General features: G+C 43.3%; 1 protein-coding gene across 6 annotated transcripts in view; it reads right to left on the bottom strand.

The window, feature by feature from the left end:
• Nucleotides 1-1,651: 1,651 nt before the first annotated feature.
• MYH10 (myosin heavy chain 10) overlaps nt 1,652-25,651 on the bottom strand; it is a 102,450-nt gene continuing 78,450 nt past the window's right edge. For 4 of the 6 annotated variants that reach the window (XM_035342583.1, XM_035342587.1, XM_035342585.1 and 1 more), the window contains 22 exons: nt 25,113-25,221; nt 24,899-25,030; nt 23,764-23,970; nt 22,266-22,403; nt 21,519-21,642; nt 19,175-19,346; nt 18,243-18,455; nt 17,984-18,128; nt 16,406-16,612; nt 15,230-15,334; nt 14,022-14,174; nt 12,710-12,958; nt 11,937-12,149; nt 11,206-11,418; nt 9,675-9,836; nt 8,125-8,253; nt 6,722-6,810; nt 6,383-6,506; nt 6,064-6,272; nt 4,740-4,848; nt 4,179-4,351; nt 3,236-3,380 (listed from right to left, as the gene is read on the bottom strand). In XM_035342583.1, coding sequence (XP_035198474.1) covers nt 3,236-3,380; nt 4,179-4,351; nt 4,740-4,848; nt 6,064-6,272; nt 6,383-6,506; nt 6,722-6,810; nt 8,125-8,253; nt 9,675-9,836; nt 11,206-11,418; nt 11,937-12,149; nt 12,710-12,958; nt 14,022-14,174; nt 15,230-15,334; nt 16,406-16,612; nt 17,984-18,128; nt 18,243-18,455; nt 19,175-19,346; nt 21,519-21,642; nt 22,266-22,403; nt 23,764-23,970; nt 24,899-25,030; nt 25,113-25,221 — 3,520 coding nt within the window. Of the gene's footprint in view, nt 3,381-4,174; nt 4,352-4,739; nt 4,849-6,063; nt 6,273-6,382; nt 6,507-6,721; nt 6,811-8,124; nt 8,254-9,674; nt 9,837-11,205; nt 11,419-11,936; nt 12,150-12,709; nt 12,959-14,021; nt 14,175-15,229; nt 15,335-16,405; nt 16,613-17,983; nt 18,129-18,242; nt 18,456-19,174; nt 19,347-21,518; nt 21,643-22,265; nt 22,404-23,763; nt 23,971-24,898; nt 25,031-25,112; nt 25,222-25,651 lie in introns of those variants that run through there. The other 2 variants (XM_035342584.1, XM_035342588.1) reach the window with 2 other exon arrangements.

Raw genomic sequence — 25,651 nt, forward strand, 5'->3', positions numbered from 1 at the left:
GTGCGAGTTCTCTGTCTATGTGCCTCAGAGTTGGTGGTTTTCAAAATGAACCAGCGAGCCCAGCTGGGGTTTGATCAGTAGGTTAAAAAGCTCTTCCCAGTTTGGTCCATCACATTCCGTTGGCTCTGCAGCTCTAAGTTGGTTTATTTACAAGCGCTGAGAAAAAAAACATTGCCCCCAGCAGAAGGGCGGTGGGAGCATCACCCCTTGCTGTTAGGGCTTGTATGATCCTCCTTTCCTGTGCATCCTCTGCTGCATTTGACTGTTTACATTTGTTTTATTGTACATAGGTTTGTAAACATAATATCTTTGCCTAAGATCTTTGTACATAACTTGGGCTTTGTAGCTTTATTTATTCAAAATCTATATGGCATGTTTCAATAGGACAGTGTACCATACCACCGAGGTGACACAGATATTGATGCAGTTTAAAAACAGCAAAATGACAAAGCTGAGCAAGTAATCTTCCAAAAATAAAGGTCTTTTAATGTGGAATCTGTGGATTTTGCAGAAAAGGTGGCAGTGGCTGTATTTTGTCGTGTAGCTGAGCCTGGGGAAGTGGCTGAGGCCTCCAGGTGCAGCCTCCAGCGATTTTTGGCTCCGTGCACCCCTGCCAGGCTGTGCCAGCGCTGCCTCCAGCAGCAGCCCCCCCACAGGCACAGCTGCTCTCACAGGCCTGGGCTCAGCTGCAGCCCAGGTGTGCTCCTGGGACACCCCCCTGAGAGCCCCAGGCCCTCCTGCCAGCCCCGCGCTGGCCCCAGAGGCACTGCTCTTGCTCCCGGCTGGTACCAGCAGCCCCAGTCCCTGCCCTGTGCCCCGTGGGTGGAGGTGGGGAGTGGCACCCGCCCCCTTGAGGCACAGGGACAGACCCAGACACCTTCGTCGCAGGCAGTCACCCCCCAGCCATCCCTTAGAAAAGCCCAAACCCCATAAAGTACTCGCGCATGGAGCCTGGGTGCCCTGCACGCTGCAGGGCGGCAGCTGTGGCAGTCACACATGTGGACAATGGAGCAGACAAAGGCACCCAGCAGTGCTGAGAAGACTGCGGAGGGTGGCAAAGCCCTTCCCTGCCAGCTGGACGAGCAGCAGCAGGCACAGCCCTGATGGAGGCACAAGAGCTGGGAGCCAGCAGCCCACAGAGGTGTTCTGAGGCCAGAGCCCTGAGAACAGCTCCATCCTCAGCCCCTTCCAGCTGGAACTGTCAGAGAGGGGTTTGCCCCCAGGTGCGGTCACACATTCCCAAATGCCTCAACTCCCCTTCATGGAATGGGCCCCAGCCCTGACCACGTTGCAGAGATCAGCCCCGGCTCCTGCAGCCCCCAGCCCCTCTGCCTGGAGCCTGCTCCCTTCTGCCACCACCCCAGGACTGACAGAGGGGAACGGGCACCACACCTCCACAAACAGAAATTTCATCTGTTAAATAAAAAGCAAAATAAAGAGAGCAGACCTTGTTCAAAACCACAGTGGGGCTCAGAGGAAGGCGCTGTGCCTGTGCAGGTGGGTTCAGAACTCCCTCACTGCCATCAAGGTTCAAGGGCAAAGGCTCAGGCCTGACTGGTAACTTACACTGTATTTAAGGAAAAAAAAAAAGCCAAAGCAAACAAACAAACAAAAAAAAAAAACACAAAACACTAAGAAGGGAAAAGGCAGCTTCCAGTCATATTCTCATTTATTAAGGTCTATGCCAGCCTCAGGAGATAGCTCTTCCTGTAAGTAAACAGAGCAGGCGGCCACATCTATAATGAATAAATTTATTGTCTTACAAAAATCATTGTCTAGAAATATGGGTATACAAGAAAACAAGATATTTGCAGTCAGATGCCTGGTGGTCAACAGCCAGTTTGATTAAAAATATCCAAACACACACAACAAAACCTTTGCGACAGATGTTAAAGCTTTTAACCAAAAAAAGGAAATCCATGTTTTTTGAGCTTGTGGCAGAGGAAGTTTCCTAGTTAACACTGATTCATTGTCACTAATATCAATAATACCACTTGGACTAGAGAGGTACATGATATGAAGCACAGTCAAAATTAATACATTAAATCATTGTTATATAGGCAAATTATATGTAACATTGTCTTAGTACTGTAGTGTCTAAGGCACTTTCTGTAATGTCAGTTTTTCAGCTATTTAAACAAAAAGAATGCTAACTACTCGCTGTAATACTGTTCAAAATAAAAAAAACAACAACAACAACAAAAAAAAAGGATTCACATCCACTGGCATGTTAACTCGTAGGCAGGCAACATCCATCTCCGAGCCCCTGTAAACCACAGACTCCGCGGGAGCCCCGCACAGGCGGCGCCGCTGCCCTCGGCTCGGCTCCGTCGGTGACACCAGGCTGGCCACGGTCTCACGGTGCAGCCCCTCGGCTCCCTGTCCTGACAACTACTCAGCCATAAGTTAATAAATTATTTTGCCTGTGTTGTATGCTTATTTTCCACTGGTGTTCACATTATACTAGCCTTAATATATATACAGATCTGTTGGGCATGGTAATAGCAGGACGCTACAGACGCAGCAGTACTGTACAGAGAGGAACGGTGACGCTATTTCAGTTTGCCTGTACTGCATGAACACTAACTGATGAAGCAGGTGCTGAGAACACTTCAAAATGATATTGCAGGTTAAAAAATGGACACTACTCATTCATCCCTACATTTCCCTCTAACACTTCCCAATGCCTTTTCACAGTTCACTCACTGATTGTGTGCTGATCACAACAATTAGGAGAAAAGAAAGATGCAGGTGCAGTTTGGTCTTCAATGATCCAACAGACTCAACACAGCCAAGGCCGTCTGAGCACAGAAGAAATGGAAGGATGTTGTCTGTACAACAAAGCATGCATAGTCATGACAATGGGCCTGTCCCAACCACCTACCCTCTGGGAATGAAGTTTCTGTATTGATAAAAAAAAGTTTCATCCTTCACATGATGCTTTATAAAATGGCTTTACAATGAGTATCTGGAAAATAGATGCACTGAACAGAGACGATCCCATTTTGTTTACTATATATAAAAAAGCAATTGTACCTATATCTGAAGCAGGGTACAGGATGGTGAGGCTGGAGAGCCTTAAGACGTAGTTGACCTATGATAAGTAACCTTGTAGCATGCCGACATTTTGTAAGGCAGATTTAGGGCCACAAGGCAGTTTGGTGGTCAGGAAAGTCCTCCTCGTTCTGCCGACTACTGTGTAAAAGGTCTCTGCATGCAAGTGGTGTGAGGGGCTCTACTCAGCAGGGGCTGGCTGCGCTTCGTTCACGTCACTGCCTTTGCTCTCCGCGTCGTCATCCGAGAGCTCTAAGGAGGCCCCTTCGATGTGCAGCTGGCGCCTCCCGGATCGGCTCGAGGAGAAGGTGATGGGGCCCCCCCTCCTGCAAACAACAAGCAGAACGCGGCTGCAGACATCACCTCCCGCTCACAGCCAGCACCACGGTGCTGGTGTCTGCCCCAGAAGAGCTCCCTGCTGCACTGCAAGGGAACGTCACACCACAAGTTCCACAAGGCGTTTTGAAACCAGCCCTCTCTGATGGGTCATCACGCTGCAGTCAAACGTGCTGCTACTCCAGGATTTCTTAGTTTATACCACTTTAATTTGGCAAGTCCCAAGTAACTAAAAATATCGTCTGTGTGAGCACCAAGCACTGACCAAGTACTAAACAGGGCGGGTTCTTCAAAAAAATACTGACTGCTCGCTTGTGAAGTGCTGCACTGCACCCTCCTGCCTCCTCGGCTGCCCTCTGCATCTCTGGATGGTTTTTGTCCTGCGCTAGCACCACCTCCTTTGACCCCTCTGTACTCGCTACAAATGTTGATCTCAAAGACCTGCTCTCAAAGAAGGTGCTGAAACACTCCCGCGGGGTGGGCCAGCAAAAGGGAATCGGTGCTTGCCACTGGCACAGCCTGACAGACCTGTCTCGTCTCTGCCATGATTGAACCACCAGCCCCAGGGGAACCTGCCCAGAGCTCAGGCTCAGGAGCTGTCAGGAACATTCTTGTGGCCTGGCCACTTCCTTGGTATCGTCAGGCTCCAGCAGCCGTTCCCAGCAGATTCCAGTTGGACCCATCCCCTGGGCCTGCTTCTGCAGTTCCACAGCTGAGTGCTCAGGAGACGCGTTCTGGGCACACAGGGGCCCAGATAAACCCTACCCGCTGGTGCTGGCACCACTCACCTTAGCCTGTTTTTCAGGGTGCTGACTTCCCGGCTCAGGCCCTCGTTGGCCTCAGTGGCATCGTCCAGCTCTCGCTGCAGCTTACGTCGGGAAGCATTTGCACGTGTGGCTTCCTCTTCAGCCTCCTCCAGCTGGCGCTTGAGCTGCTTCATTCTGGCATTTGCCTTTTCCATCTAAAATACAAAACCAGGTCATCGGGATCAAATTCAGCAGCTGCAACCCTGCAACTTGAGAGGCCGAAGAGGTGAGCTAACACCCTGCCTCCCCAGCCACCCCTGCTGGATACGACACCTCACTGCAGACTCCAGCCTGGATTCCTGGAAACACTGTAGAGCTCCTGGGTCCCGGAGGCCAGGATGCCTAACAGCTCATCACAACAGAGCTAACACAGGGAAGTTTTGACTGCTGGGAGCCAACAAGGAACTACTCTAGCAGTTTCGTCATCAAGACCAGGATTCCCTCAGATGATTTCATTAAAGCACTTCCTAACAGTGCTTTTCTGCTCAAAGTTTTCCGTCTTTTCCGAGAAACAAACCTCCAAAGCGAAGCCACTCCGCCTACCTGCTCCTTGTACTGATCTGCATGTCGACGTTCGTCTTCCACCTGCATGAAGACTTCTTTCAATTTCTTCTCTGTGCGACGCACCAATTTGTTGGCAGCTGCTCTTTCCCTGGAATAATCAAAAGCCACCATTTGTTTCAGTACGTGGAGGCTGGCAGCACAAGATCTGTTCTTCCCAGAACGGCTCTTGCCACGTTGTGCAACTGAGGCTTAAGCCCTCTTCACAAGCCCATCACCGCTAACAGCACTGACTGCAGTTTTAATATCCTGGGGCTTAGCTGGGAGGCAGCTTTAAAAGCAAAGCACTAGCACTGAAGCAGTACGGTTTGCAGGCCAGAAGGAGGGACAGCAAAGTGCTTCTTCACAATGTTTCAACAGAGCCAGAAGGAATGCAGGTGGTGATACAAGCCTCCTTTCAATCTTTCTAGGATGAGCTAACAAAAACCAGCCCTCCAAGGCCTGAGATGGGAAGAACAGGCATGGGAGCACTCACTGGGGAAAGGAGACCTGCAGAGCCCTGGGGTCATCTCACAGAATGGCTGAGGCTAGGAGGGACCTCTAGAGGCCGCCTGGTGCAACCCCCTGCTCCAGCAGGGCCACCCAGAGCTGCTTGCCCAGCACCACGTCCTGGCAGCTTCTGAAGATCTCCAGGAAGGAGACTGCACCACCTCTCTGAGCAGCCCGTGCCAGGGCTTGGTCACCCCCAGTCAGAAGTGCCTCCTGATGTTCAGATGGAACCTCCTGCGTTTCAGTTCGTGCCCAATGCCTCTCATCCTGTCCCTGGGCACCACTGACAAGAGCCTGGTTCTCTCTTCTCTGCATCCTACCCCTAAGGTATTTGCACTCATTGATCAGAGCACCCTGAGCCTCCTCCTCCAGGGTGAGCAGCCCCAGCTCAGCCTTTCCTCACCAGAGAGATGCCCCTCCAGTCCCTTCAGCATCTCTGTGGTCCTTCTTTCCAGAATGTCTCAACTAACCTAAGCTGTCAAGCCAAAGAGACCAGTATCCCAAGGGGATGTTTTAGCTCAAGAAACTTCTTCAGCACCCCGTGGATCCTGAGACTACGAGTCAGCACAAGCACCTGGTTAACTTCAAGAATCAATTCAGGAGTTTCAGCTAAAGAGCACAGATTCTGAAAGTTTCAACCCCAGTCACTTTTCAGCTATCTCACTGAAGTCTGTCCCTTGGACAGTAGGCTTCTAAATAGCGAAACCTAATGCTCGCATTTTAAGCTTGCATCGCAGCCCTGCAATAACTTAAGGCACAGAGGTTTCAGACATTCTACTGACAGAGCAAACAAGGCAAACAGATTTTTTTTCCTTACTTTGCTTCCTGTTCAAGCTGTTCTTCTAGCTGAACAATCTTGGCTTCTAGAGTAGAAATTGTTGCCTTGAACTTCGACTTCACAGATCCCTCCAGTTCCTGAAGCTTGGCTTTCAGCTCTTTGTTCTGCCTTTCCAGCTGCTGCCGTGCGTTTTCACTCTTCTGGGCAGCACTCCGCTCTCCAGCTAGCTCAGAATTAAGTGTGTCAACCTTTCAGAGGAGAAGGAAATTAGATCATTTGGTGCTAGCCAGAGCCCACACTTAACCATGTGTTGAAGCACAAGGTGCCCCGACAGCTACAGCCCACACCACCGATTCACCTGCAGCGTGGTCTTTCGGAAGCGCTCATTGAGAAGCTCCATGTTGCTCTGCTCTTCCTCGAGCTCTTCCTCCAACTGTGCAATACGAGCTTCCAGCCGGCGCTTCTCATCCAGCAGCGCTGACCTAGAAAGGAAGTATTTGGGTCAAGACACATTCAGATTCGATACAAAGCAACTGGCCAGTTTGCTTCTGATGATCACAAGTGTCACAAGAAGCAATTTGGCAATTCCCTTCATAACAAGGGGGTTTTCATAAGGACAGATTAATACAGAATTTGAAAGCAGGCTACTGAGGGCCAGAGCTGCTGCTGCCCCCAGTTCATACATTTGAGGACTCACTTTCCTGAAGCGCTGTTTGCAATCTCATCAGCCAACTCATCCCTTTCTTGCTCAGCATGACGACGGGCTCTTTCAGACGCAGCAAACTCCTGCAAAGGTTTCAGGAAGGACTTGTTATACATCTCAGAAATCCTGCAACACTTGCTCAGTTTAGCCTCACAACAATTTCTGGGGGATGCTGTGATACGCAATACCCCTCAAGTCTTCTAATGGACAAGCAGAAGCAGCAGCTGTTGAAGCTGGATGCTAACAACCAGCCACATCACCGTGAAGTTTCTTCCCCCTTCACTGCCGTACGACTGCAGTGGATTTACTTTTCCCATCCCTGAACAGTGAACACTGACAATACTTAGGGTAATGCCTCACTCATCCTTTGTAAAACCACTTCAGTATTATTCATACTGCATCACAAGATCCTTGGGGGAAGGAGGTAGTGACACTCAACTCCTAAACAATACGGAAGAAACATTGTCGCGTGCTCTCATAAATATAACAAACATACTTAATGTAAAACGAGCACTGAATTTAGTCTTACAGCTCCAGAGTACATAGTGTGAAAGTAAAAAAAAAAAAATACAGAAAATTAGAGCACAGCAGTATAAACAGCACTGAATCAACTGTGTTGTGTGGAAGAAACACCCAGGCACTTGCTAAGAAGCACAACTAAATGCACTGCAAGTGCAAGACTGACAAATTTGAAGTCCACTAAGGAGAGTAACACATGAAGAAGCTCCAGTTAAGTTGTTTGTAAGCAACCTGTAAAGGCTGAAAGTAGTGAAATCCGTGACTGCTTTGAACTTCAGTTTGTAGCTAATACAGGACATACATGAAAAAGAGGCAAAGTCTTTCACGTAAGGAAATTTTGCTAATGTTTGACCCTGTGGCAGAACAAGGAGATAACGATGGATGAGTGGTGCAGAGCAAGTCTTAGAGCTCTTACACAAATTGCCAGCAGTGAGGGAACACATGCCTGTAAGGGAGGGATGAAGAACCAAGATGGCAGTGACAAGCCTCTGCAGAATTAAATGGCCACTGAGGAGAGATTCTCAGCTTTTCGTATTTCCAGTCATCAGTTTCAGTACTGACACTGTACACCGCACCCTTCACAGACTCTTGAACCACCTTGCACCCTTTGTGAGGTCTCAAGTCTATCTGAGCAGTAGAGAAGCTTTCATGTGGTCCAGACAGAGAAATGAAGTGGAGGCTGCTGGAACGATTCCTTTTTAGCCATAAGCTCACTGAAGATCTGGTGCAGCAAGCAGGGTGATGGGATTGGAAGAGAAAGATCTCCTGTCTCTTATTTCTCTTCAGCTTACCAGTATAGATTTTTCCTTTTCTTTGTTTTCCCCTTCTACTCTTCCTCTTACTCTATCAAGAAAAAAAATCATGGATTTCAATCTCACCTCTTGGAGCTGGAGTATTTCTGCTTCGAGACCTTTGAGCTTCTTCTCACTCTCTTTGGACTGTGCAAAGATCTCATCTCTGGATGCACGGGCTTCTTCCAGCTCCCGCTGGTAGTCTTTCATTTGAGCCTGTAGTTGGAAGAAACCCACAGCCATGTTGCGTTAGGACAACCGTGAGATTAGTAGCTCTGTAAATTTTATCTCCTAAGAGGAAAGGCCTCCCCCCTCAAAGCACCTTCATTCCACTTAAATGTTGTTTTTCAGTTACTTTTATAGTAAAACTTCATCTTCTCATCTCTGCACCACTCATTCTGTTGTCAGAAATCTCACTTAGGGCTTTACCTCATTTATTTGGTATATTTCTTGTAGAGAAAAGAGCTCAAATAAAGAGCTGCTCAATTGAAATCAAGCATGAAACTCGTGGAAGTTGGAATTCCAAGAGGAAGCTTGGAATGACTTGGAAAAAAAAAATCTATATACTTTGACTGAAAAAGCTTGTTGCAAGTATGCAAGCTCAGATGTTACTCTCAGTCCAGAAGTAGCGATTCACCATTCGTACACATAACCTAGTAGCACAGGCTTAGCTTCCAATTCATACACACTGCTAAGATCTCAGCATGCCTGAATTTTCACAAGTTTGACTTAAGATGCTAAAAGAGAGAAACTGCATTTACGTTGTACTTGCATCTCTGGAATACCACTGAGCACAAAATCACTTATTTTAAGTGATTTGATTTTTCTGAAAGCGTACACAGCTCAGCTCTATATCTGACCTGTTCTGGGGTAGAGGAGTATGATACTGTTCATGGACCAGCACCTCTTGCTTTAACCTAGCCTCTCCTCCTCATCCAGAGCCTGAACTCAGTTCCAGAACTGTCTTCACTTGGTTGGATTGCCAAGGAATAGAGAGGACAGGGCAGAAAGGCAATTCCATTTGCCAGATGCCTTACATGGTCTTGCCATGACCTCACAGTCCCGCAGCTTTGGGTCATGGCACTGAACGTCGTTGGCAAAACTGAACTCTACCAAATGCTAAATATTTTCCTGGGAATAGGAAATAAATCCTCAACACATGGGCTGCGTTCTCTCGCCAAACAGGAAAGAATGGGCTTCTTGCAGATTTTTTAAAGTGACTGAAAGTTACTCCTTTTTCTCTAAAGTATTTTGGCTGAAAATGCCTTAAGATGTTGTTCTTGAGGAAGCAGCAGTCAGGAAGAGCTGAGCCCAAATCAGTAAATTCAAAAGAGACACAACGTAAGAAATGCAGTCTGTAAAGCAATACTCAGTAAATCTGTATGCAAAATGTTGAAACAAGAAGTTGACTACTGAATAACAATACACTGGGGACAACCTTAACTCCTTACCAACAGAAGGATGAGAGGACTTTTCAACAGGTGATGAGTTCAGGCCAGATACTCTCTGGCACATGCCAGCAAAGTTGGGCCAGATACCCCTCTTGCTTTCCATTAGATACATTTGCAGTTTGAAGACATCGCCCTTGACAGATTGCCACCAGGGGACAAACAGCTCAGTTGATTAGCTGTACTCACCTGGAGCTTACGTAGCTGTTTGATTGCTTCATCTCGAGCCTTATTTGCAGCTTCTATCTGACCTTCCAGGTCTTTCAGATCCATCTCCATTTTCTTTTTGGCTGCCACAGCAAGAGCCCTCTGCTTGCGCTCATCTTCCAGTTCTGCCTCCAGCTCTCGCACCTGTGAAATCAAGACACTCAGGCTCCATCCCAGGAATGGAACAAACAAGAAACCTTAACAAATGCCCTGAAAATCCAAAAGGCCTTTGTAGAGCCAAATGAGCATTGCTTGATTGAGTAATGAGTGACCAAGAGAATGCAGAAGGCCATCTACAGGGGAAGATGCTGCAGATGGCAAAAACAAATCCACAAATTGGAAGCACAGATCTCTGAACTGACAAAAGAGAAAACTGTGACGATAACTCAGTGTCTGAAGCATTCCCATTTCATCTGTTTAGCTATTTAGTGACCAGCTCTTTGCCCAGTGTTTCTGTCCACATTTAGGTCTCACTCTGGGGCAGACATCACTAATTCTGACTGAACCACTAGAAGGAAAATAAGAAGTAGAATCACCTCATCTTCCTCCAGGAAAAAAATGAAGTCATTTTCTTAGAAACAGCAGTGCTACTAACATTCTATACACTATTTTTTCCCCAAAACAAAACAGAAAAGCAAAGTAGCTAAGCAGCTAGCCAACAAGAACTAAGCCAAACTTATGCAAAAATAATACTTGTGAGAAATGCTATTATTACACAGGTTACCAACATGAACATTCTTCTCACCCCTGAATTAAGCTTCCCTCCTCATGTTAGGTCAAGGGTTCTGTTCTCATCCCATGCCAGTTAATGGCAATTTTGCAGTGTAAAACTTCAAAAGCCTTCCAAGGTTTGTGTTTGTTTCTACAAGACCTTTACATTGGTAACTCCTAGTTTTTCAGGAACTAAGTTCTTGTTTTCCTGTGATAAATATTGAAATTCTGTTGTTTTTCTCTACAAAGCTTTAGAAGCATTTAATTAGAAACATCACTTAAAATATGAAATTTTAAAGACATTTCTTGAGTCTTTGGATCTGCTTCATGCTTCTAGAATTTTTAAGTCTGGAAAATCTGAAATCTTTTCCAGGGTTGTCATTTAGGAAGCAGTTCACTTACAGTCCTTCAGTCTACCTCAGGACCCATGGATTTATTTGGTACTCAATACCAAACAGGATGGGCTTGAGAGTCCAAATAATACACCAGTGACCTTGGAATACACCTGTGCAGCAATAGCAAAGACTCTGCTTGCACACTGAGTGCTTTTGGTTAGGAGACCAGAATCCAGTTGCCTTGCAAGGTCCCTCAGTAGAAGACTCTGACACTAACAGCTGACGGTGGCCAGTCCTCAACAAGACACATTTTATCATTTGTGAAGATCAATGCTAGGGACTTCTATAGGATGGGATCTTTAAGGAAATAGTTCTATTTTTCTAGTAGAAAGTTATCACCAAAGCCAGAGCCTTTGCAAAAGAACCTCACACCCTTCCCTCTATGAAGTGCAGTGAAACAGACATACTTGTTTAACCAGCATCCTCTTTTTCTCTTCATTCTGCTCATCTCTGGCTTGCAGATCTCTCTCAAACTGGGCTTTCATAGCTTGCATGTTCACCTCCAAACGAAGCTTAGCATCTTCTGTTGCCTGCAGTTCATCTTCCAGTTCTTCAAGCTGAGTTCTCATCTCTTCAACTTGTTGCTCTAAAGTCCGCTTGGATTTCTCCAGCTCATGGACCTAAGCCACAAACATTTATCAGACCCTCTCCTTCAGGTATCTCAACAAAAGCATTTACTACAGCAAAATGAAGCATTACATGAACACAGTACACTGTGCTTTGCGTTCTGACACCAAATCAGAACAGGCAGAGCAGCTTTTTAAAGTCTGTATTAGAGATCCCAGCAAAAACCTATGCAGGTCATTAGACAGATGAGCTGTGCAGTCAGTGTGACACAGTCAATGTGACAAAGTAGTAGGGAGACAAGCTCTTAAATCTAGCTCCAGTGCCACAAGTCATTTGGCCAGTAACTTCTGCTCTGCACATCTTTCACATCTTTTCAAGAGATAATGTTAATTAAGCCTGACTGATTACCCCGACCTCATATTTTAAGTATTCACCGCTCCAGTACCTTGGGTTATGTATCAGCTTCAAAAAACGGAAATTCTAATTTAGCGTCAAACATACTCTAATGAGAAAGTTCTGTGTTATTCCCCACGCAGTGTGTAACAAAAATAAGGTGTGGAAAAGTACTTACATTTTTGCCCACATCATCTTTAGAGCTCATTAAGTCCTCCATATCTGCACGCAACTGTTTGTTCTGTCTCTCAAATTCTTCCTTAGCTTCAAGGGCTTCTTCCAAGGCTCGAGCCAGAGACAGGGCTTTGGTTTCCTTCTCCCTCGCCTCTGCTTCAGCACGATCTCTTTCCTCTGCGTATCTGGCAGAAATATTCTTTTCTTCTGCCAGCATCTGAACATAAGAAATAGATTAATTTATCTCAAATATTATAATCAGGTCCTTTCCGCCTTGTGTTTTAGTCAATCAAATGGTTAATGCTCCAAGTTTAACTGGCCTTCAGAAGTTCGCTGGCCTCTCAGGACTTTATCAAAGCGCTGGTAAGGAAACAACTAAAGCTGTTCTGGGATGAGATGAGGAAAGGAAGCTACTTTTCAAGACTATGTAAGTTTTACATTATTCTGACCTTTTGGTCTTCACATGCTTTCTTAGTCTATCACAAGGAATTACAATAATGCTTTTTAAGTCAAGATTTTGCTCCTAATATAGTTTCTTTTTTGCATATAAAGAGCTTATTTCTTAATCTAACAAGACTCAAACATGGAATTAGCTCACTGAAATCTTAAGTGCCTTCTCATAGTGAGGGCCAAACTGTGCACACCCAATTCACCAGTAACAGAACTCTTCTAGCTGGATCCTTCTATTTACAGTACTCATTCATCTAGTAACTACATAAACAAGATGCCATTTAAAAACTTCATACAAAGTAGCAAGGTAACAGGAAACAAGATTACCTGATCAAACTTCTTCTGCTTTTTCTCCAAATTAGAGACAATCTGGCGCTGATGATCTAGATCCACCATCAAGTCATCCAGCTCTTGCTGCAGGCGGTTCTTTGTCTTTTCGAGTTTGTCATAAGCCATTGCCTTCTCTTCTAGGCGCTGGCTTAAGGATTCCATATCCTTCAGTAATTTCTTCTTATTTTCCTCCAAGCCTTCAATGGTTCCCAAGTCATCATCTACCTTTTTCTTAGCATCAGCCAACTGAAGTTTATCAAAAGAAAAAGAAACTTAGTACATCATGAGAAGGAAAGAAAAGCATCAAACAAGAGCATCAGGTCCAAAGTACAAACCCAGAAACAGCTATTATCACCGGTTAAAGCAGCACAAGAATTGTGAACGAGCAGCATATTAAACAATGTGAAGTTCTTCCCGTTATAGTTAGTTGTATCACTCATTACCGCAAATGGAGGAAGACCATAGGAAATTTTATTCAGAATTCCAGTCCAGTATTTCTGGAAGTTAGATCATAGAATCACAGAGTAGCTTGAGTTGAAAGAGATCTTTAAAGATCATTAGTTCCAACTGCCCTGCCATGGGCAGGGACACCTTCCACTAGACCAACACCAGGCTGCCCCCACCCCATCCAGTCTGGCCTTGGGCACTGCCAAGGGATGGGGCACCCACAGCTCCTCGGGGCAGCCTGGGCCAGGGCCTCACCGCCCTCTGAGTAAATAATCTCTTCCTTGTATCTAACCTAAACCTTCCATTTTTTTTTTAGCTTAAAGCCATTACCCAGTCCTATCACTCCACTCCCTGACAAAATCTCACCCCAGCTTTCCTGCAGACCCTTTAGGCACTGGAAGACCACGGTGAGGTCTCCCCGGAGCCTTCTCTTCTCCAGGCTGAACCACCCCAACTCTCTCACAGCCTCTCTCTTCATAGGAGACATGCTCCAGCCCTCTCTGATCATCCTCGTGACCCTCCTCTGGACCTGCTCTACTATGCCCACGTGCTTCTTAAGCTGGAGCCCCAGAGCTGAATGTAGCTCTGCAGGTGGGGTCTAAATGGTGGAGTAGAGGGAGACAATCCCCTCCCTCAACCTGCTGGCCTTGCTGCTTTTTGATGCAGCCAATTATATGGTTGGCTTTCTCTGGGGCTTCCCCAGGCCACCACAGCTTTTCAGATATGATGGATTGCAGCTTAGCAACTTGGCTAGTGGCTTAGCAACTCAAGATGACATTTTTCCAAGAGGTTTGGGGCACCAGTTCCATCTCACCTGGAATGTACAGGCCTTGCAGAAGTCCTGCCATTTACAACCCCTTACCTGCGACTGCAAGGCTAACATTTGTTTTTCCAAGTTCTTCCTGGCCTCCTCCTCCTCTTCCTGCTGCTCTTGCAGGTTGTTCTTCTCCTCTTCCAGCTGCCTAATCCTACTGCTCAGGTTGAGTTTCTGGCGGGTTTCTTCCTGAAGAAGCTCCTGTTACATGAACAAGCATATTTAAAACTCAGTTTGGTTGATCTTGGCTTTAGAATAGCGCCCTCTACTACTCCGTAAGAGTTTCAGGTTTAATTATTTTCTTGCAATGTTTTTGTACAGAGACATGCTTATGAAAAGCCCCTGCAGTTTGGCTTTCCAAGAAAGTAATCATCATTTGTTCTGGGCAGACAAACTTTTAAAAGATATTTTTGATTAGGGAATCCATACCACTGCGTTCTAGAAGTTCACAGATTATATATATATATATATTTTTTAAAGAATGAACGAACACAGAAGTCACTTTCAAAATTTACTTATCTTCTTCTTCAGGACAAATCAGAGCACCTATTTAAAAATCACCTAGGAAGAAAATACAGCAGTAAATCCTGCCATGGCAGCATGCTTCCAAGTTCTTCTGTATTGCATAAACGTAGAGGTCAGTTTAAAGATAGTTGTAATTTGGCAATGTGAACGTCTGTCTTAAGAGAAATTAATGAAAGCTATAACAAGCTCCCCCCAACCCCCAATCCTGTTTCTCACAGATCTCTATGCTAATAATTATGATTAGCATTATTCTAGGAATCACCATCAGCATTTTTATACACGGCAGAAGTGTATTTGAGGAATGACTACATGAATGAAGCTGCAATATTTAAAATAAAACACAATGGTAGTTTTAAGAACTTAAGCTGCACGTAAACAACAGTATTGTCTCTCATGCCTTTCATATACCCCCAGGACCTTATTTACCTACGTTATAACATTCTGCTTCAAAAGGTTTTTCCTGACTTAACACTTATCTTCCACAGACAAAAATAAAAGAGAAACTGAAAGGCTACAGTCTATCAAGTACAGAATCTTAGGTAGTGCAAAATTGGCTCCACACGTAACTGAGAAGTCATTACACATCACATTTCACTAGACTTCAATGGGAAACGGATTCTACCCAGGGGACTTTCAGAACTGTGAAAGAAAGTGTATTTTCTGCCATGCAGTTAGCATTTCAATGAGGAACAAAGCCTGAGAGCAAATTTCAAGCTGCACTGCACACACACCTGTGTATCCTGAAGCTGCGATTCCAAACTAGCTGCATCCTTGGCAAACTTGATGCCTTTCTTCTCTGCTTCCTCCAAGAGACTTGAGACATTATCCAACTCATTCTGCAAAGCAAGCAGTATAAAGGTAACACCATGCAGCTGATTCACAGCAAATCCTACAGCCACTGGGAGCTGGAGCTTCAGAAAAAGCTCAACAAATCCCAAGCATGGCAAGACAACATTGGATCCCAGCAGAGAGATAGATACCACTAGCTAAAAATATAGAAGATTGACTAGAAACAAAGTTGGAAGTCAAACCTGAACTGCAGTGGTATAACACGGCAGGCATGCCATTTAGCAGAGCATGTCGTTCTCATACCTGCATGCCACTATCTGCATTCAGAGTTAAATGCTATCTTTAATTGTAGGGCCGTATACCTTATGGGATCACGGGTTCAGGGATTATCAGGGTGGCAGCTGGGTTTAAAGCACCAGCGCAAAGGTTACTGCCAGGTGCCAAGTCTTGTTATTTCAGGCTATGCTACTTAAGGGATACTGTGAGAGACTGCATGAAATCTTCCTCTGAGAAGAACTGGGCCATCCCCTTTCTGAAAGGCTTTAAGTTGAGTTAAAGTACTCATTGACATAGTTCAAAAGTCAGTCCTGGCTCCTTTTTGCTCATTTTCTCCTTTTCCCCAAAAGGATGGGCCTTACAATCTCTATCTGTCAAGTTCTCAACTTTGAAGCACAAAACAAAATCCGTGGCCATCATCAGTACATTCTGCCCACAACTACAGAAGAGCATCTCCTTCATCTCCTCAACCCTAAATCCCAGCCAAATATCTGAAGGCTAGTTATCGGCAGCGGGACTATACAGAACCTCCGACAGGATTTGGTCTCCAGGATGGGAAGCCATATCCTTAAAAATCACCATAATTCTCACACAGTGGGACAGCCATGACATCTACACTGAGTTTTTGGACTGTCTGCTTCAGATGCATGCCACCACTTTAAGGACCCTCAAGTACACACAAGTGCATGACTGAGGTCACCTCCCATGGCGACTACAAGCCCAGCTCCCGTAAACGTAACTGCATCTTTGAAAGACATTTCTCCTAGTTACTTCTGTATACGTTTGAGGCTTTTACTTTCTTGCCCATTTTTCAGCAGTTTAGGACTTCCATAAAGCCTTACCTGCAGCTTGTTAGCTTTCTCCGCCAGCTCCACCCTCAGTCTTTCACCTTCAGTGACCTTAGCAGTTAGTTCTTGTACCTGAGCATCAAGCTTCTTCCTCTTATGCTCAGACTCTGCCTTGACCTGCTGCAATACCTTCACTTCACAGGCCAACTCCTTGTTGTCAGACTCTAGGCCTTGCTTGTTTTTTTCAAGATTAGCTTTGAACTAGGGAAGACAAAAAGAGAGAAATTCAACACTGTTACACATCAATAATGTCTTCTGCTAAAAAAATATATTCAGTCCAGCAAATGTAGTTTACAAGCTCGAAGATAAAACAAGAGCTTGGCATGTTGCAAGTAGAGTGTTTAAAGTGTTGCCATGTGAGATTCTGTGTATGTCAGCCAAAGACAAGTTAATGCAAGTTAATCCACCTGCAGACACCACAGGTATCAGCGATTACCAGAAGACACTTCCATGACAAGAACTGGGACATCAGTGCTGTAAAACGACGGAGTAGCATTGTAAGTAGGAAGGAATGTGCCCATTAACAGATCAGCATGGCTCATCTCACAGAAATAAAGGGAAAGATATTAGCTAAAGCTGCCCTGATTTTAGTAGGCATAGCAGCCTGGAAGTGCATAACAAAGCACTTTTTACCACTGCTCTGGCATTTGTCAAAAACCTCTTGAAATATCTCTTATGCCAATTACTTTAAGTCCCGTTCTTACTATATCACCAAAACCAACATCATCTCAGAGGACCTTTGTTTAAAATTGTGGGGTATTTTGCCATCTTTTCATACTGTTATTTACAACATTTAATGAACAAGAAGAGAGTATATGCATGAGATCTTCAGGTGAAAAAATGTAATTCTCACCAGCATTAATTGCTACATTTCTCAGTATTTTAAGGAAGTCCCTGCATAAAACATGTACTCCCTACATAAAAATATTACTACAATACATGGTTTGTCCACAAATAAGTTTGTGAACAACCATTACTATAATTGCCAAAAGATTTATTTATTTATTGTCAGTATTGGAACAAGACACTCAGACAACATTACTCCTACTAGTGTAGCCTGAGTGCAATAACAAGGTGGTGCCTCCTCCTACCTGCTCCGGTTACCAGAGAAGACATTCCAGCTGTCCAAATAGGCAAGACGCCCCACAGATACCTAGCACTTGTCATGTGAACTACAGTGCTAAGTTCAGAGTATCTGGATTACACTACCTGCTCTCAACTTGGTTATTTGTGAGTCCTGATGCTACAGTTACCATATTCGGAAGCATTCTGCTATTCTCTCATGCTGAGAACTGCTTTTCACCAAATAAGCATGTGGCCAGCTGGACAATTCCCCCATGACTTATCTCTAGGTGCACTGTTTCCAAGTCTAATGAAGACTTTCCAGAGAGATGCCAAGACTGCCTAATAGTTACATGTGTGATGTATTTGATTCAATTACAATAGTAACATATGGAAAGAGAAAGACAACTTAGCTCTGCAGATGTCAGTGGAAGGGACTAGAACAGTTACATCACTTGTGTAAAATCCTGCGGCAGAACAATACATGTCTGTAATTCATTTTCTGCTTACTCTTTTGGCCTGTTCAAGCTGTTCAGAGAGCTCTTCCAAGGCAGTAGCATGTCTCTGCCTGATTTCCTGGATCTGTGCTTCATGGTTCTTGGTTTCCTCTTCAATTGCTTTCTTCAACTCAGCCACCTCCTGCTCACGCTTTGTCCTAGACCAACCATCAAGGATTATAAAAAAAAAAAATAAGAAAAAAATCAACATTTAATCTTTGGTAAAATAAAGATTAATTTTATTAGTGCCTTACACAGGCGTATAACCCTACCTCAGCTCTTGCTGTGCTGCAGTGGTATCCAAGGTATCTTCCAGTTCAGTTTTTAAAGCCTCCAACTCTTCACTTAGATCTCTCTTCTGCTTTTCTGCCTTGTTGCGTGATGCCTTCTCAGATTCAAGATCCTCCTGGAGTTCTGCAATTTGAGCCTGCAACTCTCTTATCACTTTCAGTGCATTGTTTTTCTGAACTGCTTCTTCATCACCTCTGTTGAACAGGGGCACAGCAGTTAGTATTTCTTAGCCTCAGACCTATTCTAACAGTCTGGCTTTAATTATATACACAAATGATAGTTTAGAAAAAATAGACTTTGTGAAACTTTCTAGGTAGAATAACAGCACAATAGCAGTTTTCTTAATGTCTTGAGAAGCACAATGCCTCAAGATGCACTATAAGAATCATCAACCTTTCAAGTCAACATCCAAGTATTCCAGTTTTGTAGATGCCACTAAATACCTTTCCAAAAATGCACCGTTTGTAGAATTTTCTCTTTTTGCAAAATAACAGATCATTATTCAATATAATATAAACACCCTTTCTATTTTTTATGTGACAGCAAGGCTATTGCACAAGTCTTGGTAATTTATCCCAACCACTGGAAATACTCTGACCATTAAGACAACTCACTGACAATCTCATGTTTTTCCCTCTTAAGCCTGAACTCTGGAGACTAGAAAGCTTATGAAGATCCAATGCTAGTTTCACAAGTACACATTTTTTTGCAGCTTTGTAGAGCAAGGACACAGATAAAACACTGAATTCCTTTTTTGCCATGTCCACTCACAGCACATGGATGGCTACAGATGACCTAGCACAAATGTGAACTGGCTTGTGTTAATATTCCCAGTTCTATCCAACTGAAAAGCAGTCTGGTAGAGTAGCTTTCCACCACATTTCTATAGTCATAAGCCCTATGGTGCTCTGACCTAGCAAGAGCAGCCTGCAGCTCTTCTTCTTTCTTGGCCAGCTGGATCTTCAGTTCTTCAATCTGGGCTTGCAGCTCAGCTATTTGGTCCTGTAGGTCTGTTGTTTCACCATCAAGTTTCCTTTTAGCTTTTTCCAATTCTTGACGGGTCTTCTCCTCCTTCTTTAAGCGCTCTAGGAAAGTGACAAAGATTTATCAGTGTTGTGTTTTTTTCTCCAATTACCCTCAGACGGTTTATGGGCGGCGGAACGGGGTGGCAGGAAGGGTAGAAGTTCAGTTTATACGGCGTCAATTCTTCTTCCAGTCTGTAACTGGAAGGCTGACAGGGAAAAATGAAATAGCAAAGCAGAGCTTTGTGACATAGATAGAAAGTTAAGAAAAAAGTTGACAACTCCAGAGGAAGGAAAGTTTGAGGGGAACAGAAACAACCTAATCTTAACAGAAAATAAGGAATGGGATGTAAGAGAAGGGCAGCTCGAGCTGTTAGGACAGATGATAACTTACATACAGATTCAAAAACAAAGATCAGCAAAGGCTTGGAAAAAATGACAGTTTGCATAGTTTTTGAAGGGCTAAGCAAGACTCCAAAAGGTCTACTGGAAAATAATACAGATTTAAAAAAACTTGGACAATCACAGTTTTTGGAAAAATCTGTGCCATTAAGTCACATTGCATTGGTATTTAGGAAGGTTCGTGATCCTTAAAGTAATTTGCTTTCCTAGCTGATATTATTCCTGCCCCGAGGCATTTCCTTGTGAAAGACATCCACTGCTCGGTGCCACAGCAATACAATGCATTCAGTTTATCTGCCTGTTGTCTGAACAAGATAGTTCCTAGCTGCATTGTTTAGCAGTTTGCTAATGGCTAGGTATGTTAATAAACTGAAGCAACAGGAAGGTTTTGCCAAATCACTAGTTCTTAGCATAGCATTAGCACAATTCTACATGCGTTACCATAAATTATCAGATTTAGTCAATATTGTGTGTCTTCTGTGTACAGATTTCTTTTACATCCTGGATTAAGGCCTCATGTTCTATAATAGAAAGCGAGCCATGCTCAAGAATCACCTCTTAGTGCCACCCAGGGCAATTTAGGATTTTCCAGAAAAAAAAGATTAATAGTCTCTCTAAACAATTCTTGACCAAAAAAGCGCACTTTCCCTTCTGTTTTCACATTACAGTTCTCAGGAGCTTTAGATAAAACATTGTCACAAGACCCAGTTTTGTAATTGAGAAAGCTCACAGTAAACTGAATTATTTTTTGGTCCAAATTTCAGTGCCTAACAGTGCCAAGACCCTAGCAGAGAAAGCTTAAAGGTTTCTTGAACTATCTCCAACAGTAAATATTATTCTACGGTGTTTCACTAGCCAATAAATTGCATGCCTTATAGTTAAGCTTTAATTTCCATTTTTTTGGTCATCCAAAATGTGTCTTGGAATGGCACCATAACCAAACCCATCTGTCAAGTATCTTTAAAAACATTAATCTTGATTTGAGCAAACAACTACTCAAGCATTTTTTTCCAGTTAACAAGCTTTACTTATGCTCACCTTATGGACTCCGAATGACTTTTAAAGAAAAGGCACGTCAATCCCCTACTACCCCTATTAGTTCAATACCTACTTACAACAGAAAATTAAGCTTTGCTGTTCTTCCCGTAAGCACACCCATTTTCAAAGATGCAGTAAGACAGGCCATAATAAAGTTGGTGAAAAACTATTTCCAAATTAGGACACGAAGAGCATTTTTGCCGTATATTTTACAGCTTTGACTTGGCAGTTTCTTCACATTGTGTAATAGCTATGTACAAGTTTTTTTTTTTAATCATGAAGGGTTACATGTAGGGCAGGTTTAGCCTGTGACAACATAGCTAAACAATCCAGAACAAACGGACAGAGAAATTGAATTATTTTTGATACACAAAACATTAACAAAAGAATTCAGATTTGCTTAGGCTTCTAGTATGTTTTGGCTACTAACACTATTTCAGAAATGTTTGCCTAATATGTTATTTAGAAAAGTGTAGCAATTTCACCAGGCAGATGTTTTACTCTGTTACTAAAAGAATTCATGCAACATCATGAATTTCAGAATGCATCTAACTGAAACAACCTCAAAACTGAAAAACAAGTTAAAGAAGAGTATGATGGAGCAGCCAGATGCAACAAGCCTTGAAAAAGCATAGTTTCTGACAAGACAGATAACAAATAACAGCTATTAAGGTATCCGCATGTAAGGGTACGTTCATCAGACTGGGACAGATACTGCATACACTGTGACAGGTGATCCATTCCTCCCTGCTGTGACCTCCCAGTTGTTAATAGGCAAACGTAGTAAGAACAAACCTTCTAGATCGGTGATCATCATCTCTTGTTTGTTCTTGAGTTTGGCCAAGTTCTTGGCCTTTTCTTCTTCTTCAGCCAGCTGAGAAGTACATTCAGCAATTCGATCCTCCATCAGCTTCTTTTCCTAGTTAGGAGAAAGGGCAGGGATTTGTGTAGAGAATAACTTCTAAAAGATGTCTCAAGGAGTCTCTAAAGAGCACAAATAACTGAATGTATGAAATCCATATGGAGCTCTCACATACAGTGTATTAATACGTTTTATTTCATGTGATTGACCCATCAATCTTAGGGATCGATTTGAATAGTATAGAAACATGAACATTTGTTTTCCCAAGAATGAGAGATTTGGGATTTAAGGCGTGGAAGGTCTTGTTTTTGTACAGCATTTACTGCACACTTTTGGAAAACCAGGTCACTTTCACTTGTCATCCAAGAGCATCTGTATAGATCAGAGAAAACAATGGTAGCTTCTGTATGGCTAGCAAAGAACAACCGTAGCTACGACAAACAATGTTTAAAGCTCTTAGATTAGAAGACTCATGAAACCATTAAGAGCACATGGCCACCCTTTTACAGGTCATTTCTGAAAAACCCCACGTCTCTCAGCTTCAACCTGTTCAAACCCCACAAGCGTTCAAAGTATGAACTCTAATGGTAAGATAGCAGCAGCTGCAAACGTTTTGAAAACCACCACTTGCATTACTAACACTTATGAGCAGAATCTCCACCCATGCATACTGGTCTCACCTTCAAAAATTTGGAATTTTGGTCCTCCAACAGTAGGATCTCTTCTTCCATCTTCTTGATTTTAGCTTCAGCTGTCACTTTTTCAAGCTGCAACTTCTGTCTAGCTCCCTCCTCCTCATCAAGCTGTTCCTCTAGGTCCTGGGAAGAAAGGCAAGTGCATGTGTGCATTTTCCAGGTTACCTACGTGTCAACATTTTATTCTTTTGCTGGGTGGAAAAGTATTATTTTGGAGAGCCAGTTGCCCTAAATAAAACTAAAAAAAAATACTTTTATTTTATTGATATTGTAAATGAATCTAACAAACTGGTAATGAAATTAAGGGCCATGTGACACACATGGAATTTTTTTTTGTACTCTGTATTTTAGATTTGGCTGAGGCATGCTGTCTTGGAAACATATGCTCACTCCACTACAATCTTTCACCTTCCTGATTTTGCACGTAAAATAAAAATCCACTACAAAGGGAAAATAGACCCAGCACTACCTAATGACAAACAAGTTAGGTTGGGTTTTATGTCAAATGCTTCCTAGCACACTGCATCTGAACAGGGCTTCGGGTCTAACAGTGCAATCGTCTGGGAAGAGACTCACACTGAAATCAGGAGATTGAATTCCTGTAGTTTAGAGCTCAACATTACAGCTGAAATGGTTCAGAGATTGGCACAAATACTTAAATACTAGCAGAAAAGTAGCAATTTATTGTGCTTCTCTTCATTCATCAATACTTATTAAAAGTCATCACGAGCTGTGGGATTTATCTCCCCTTCAAGTACTTTGAGTATTTTGAAAGATAGTTAAGTTATGGATCACCCCAACCCATAAGGATTTTAAGGTCTCCAGGTGTTCAAAAGGAAGCATCTGAAGTCTTCACAAAAAACAAACTCAAAGGAGATGAAGTTGTTTCATAAAAATTCAAAGGAGGAATATTCCTCATGATAATCACTGGATTTAAATCACAAAACATTTTCTTATAGAATCATAGAACAGCTTGGGTTAGAAGGGACCTTAATGGGTTAGAAGGGACCTTAAAGATCACCTAGTTCCACTCCCTCTGTCACGGGCAGGGATGCCACCCTTGGATGCCCAGGGCCTCATCCAACCTGGTCCTGAACACCTCCAGGGACGGGGCATCCACAACCAATATTGTAACTGATATTATCCCATCAGTCTCTAGAAGAAAGCAGGTAAGAGCCATGCAGCTATTCCTGGCTCCTGCCCACTCAGAAGTGCTTGCTGCCTTTAGTCCTATCGGAATATGCAATAGGTAGGACGGTGCATTTTGACTTCTGCTTTTTCTTTCCTCATCCTCACACCTTTGGAACCCACAGAAATCTAAACACACTGAACATAGTAACATAAAAGAAAAAAATCAAGTTAATTTTATTCCATATGTGGTGCTAAGGAACTGGCTTCCTCCTTGCTGTGGAGGTGGTAAGCTTTCCTACCTTTCACTGTTTTGTTTGCATGCTTTTCCATTTCCAGATACCAAGAGGCATACCTGAATATGGCCCTGCATTTTCTTTTTCTCATTCTGCAATATTTGATTTCTTTCTTCCTCCTCCTCAACCCTGGACTCCAAGTCATGGAGAATTTCTTCCAGCTCTTGTTTTTTGGCAGCCAAGCGAGCCCTCATCTCCTCAGCTTCTGCAAAGAGCTCCGTCTCAGCCTGCAGCTGCTCTGCAAGAATGTTCTTCTCTTCTAGAAGCTGCAAATATTAGACAAGTAGGATAAAGTTGTAAAGCAGTAAAAACTTGATGTTTTGAAGTCTCTCACGAGACTTCACACATATGACAACTACAAAGTTATCTAAAGACTAAGTTCTGCTCCAATTCTAGACTACCTGGTTCACATCCAGAAGTGAAAACTCAGCACAGGGCTTTATCAGCAGTCCGGAAGACCCCAACTCCAGGAACAGGGCTACAGCAACAATTGTTCAACTGCCCCGCCCAGTTTAAGGAACCTGCCCCACCTCCACTGTTCTACAAGCAACAAAAAGCTGAGGGAAGTGCCTGTTGGCTGGAACCATCCCTCATCCTTGCACAGTAGCAGAGCAGTGTCATAGGTAGCTGGAGGGAGGCTGGCTCTTGCAGTCACTGGAATAGAACTGAAGCATTACCTCTTGCTGTGTAAACTCAAGAATAGGAATTAAAATTTTCCCATTCTAGATATCCACCACAGTTCTATCATGTCTCAGCTACCACAGTGACAAATACATATCTGTCTGTATTGACACATTTTCAGCTGTTTTTCAAATTGGTACCAGTCTTACTAAAAATTCATTTCTGTTTTGCCCAATAACTGTCAATTTTTTTCCCCATGTCCTTGTGATACAGCATGGAAATATCCCACCCTGAAAGCATAACTGAAGAAAAAAAATGCTGCTGCGGTTCTTTCAAAGCCAGGGAACACTAACAGAACTATTATTTTGCCTTTTTTTCCCTTTAATGCAGTATTTCCACATTCCTGAAGGAATGTTCAACTTCTGTTTTCCTGGTTTTAGCCAAGTGTGAAGGCAGTTAACTCATCTGATAAAAACAGTATTTTGATCAGAGGCCTCTCCTACATGCCTCCCACAACACAGAATGTAGCGTAACACATATTTCTCATATTAAAAGCTGATTTGCAGCACAAACCTGTTGATGTTTCCTTTCCATTTCTTCAAGTTCTGCTTCTACTTTTGTCTGCTTTTCTTTCACCTTCATTAGTTCTTCATCCTTGGCTTGAAGTTCTTCTTCTTGACGAGTCACCTGAAGAAGAGGCTTCACCTGCAAAGTTTTGCAATGAACAAGTGAGAAACCACATTCACCTATTTACAAAAGTCAAAGAAAGTAACAGAATGTAACAAACCTTTGTGAAGACTCTCCACCACTGCCAGTGCCTAAGCTTTAAATATGCAGCACAATTCCTCTGCAGGATTTTCAGTGCACTCAATTGCTGCTGTTTCTTTGCAAAGGCCCTGAAGACAGAAAGAACAAAACATTTCATGTCAAAAACAGCTATGCACCCATCTGTGTTTTTGTTTTTGTTTTTTTTAATAAAGGTTACCCAACCCTAGAGCACGTGCAGACCATTTTTTATTTTTTTAAGTTTTAATGACTATATTGACTTAATCATAAGTCAATCACTTAACTCCTTAAGCAAAGGGGATAGGCAAGAGCTGGATTCCATTTTCCAAATGCTTTTTGTTAACAGACTTTTTCCTCAAAGAGATAAAAATCAGGATGGATTAGACAGTGAACTCCCCCTTAGTTTCATAAAAAGTTTTCCAGAGTACTTCTGAGAACTTATGATGGAGCAGGAGAGATTTTTTGCAGTCATTAGCTATATTAAAGTAAACAGCTCCATGTGTCATAAAGCCAAGACCTAGAAAAGCAGATACTGTTATG

The sequence above is a fragment of the Oxyura jamaicensis genome, chromosome 18, assembly GCF_011077185.1.
Source record: "Oxyura jamaicensis isolate SHBP4307 breed ruddy duck chromosome 18, BPBGC_Ojam_1.0, whole genome shotgun sequence".
Lineage (NCBI taxonomy): Eukaryota > Metazoa > Chordata > Aves > Anseriformes > Anatidae > Oxyura > Oxyura jamaicensis.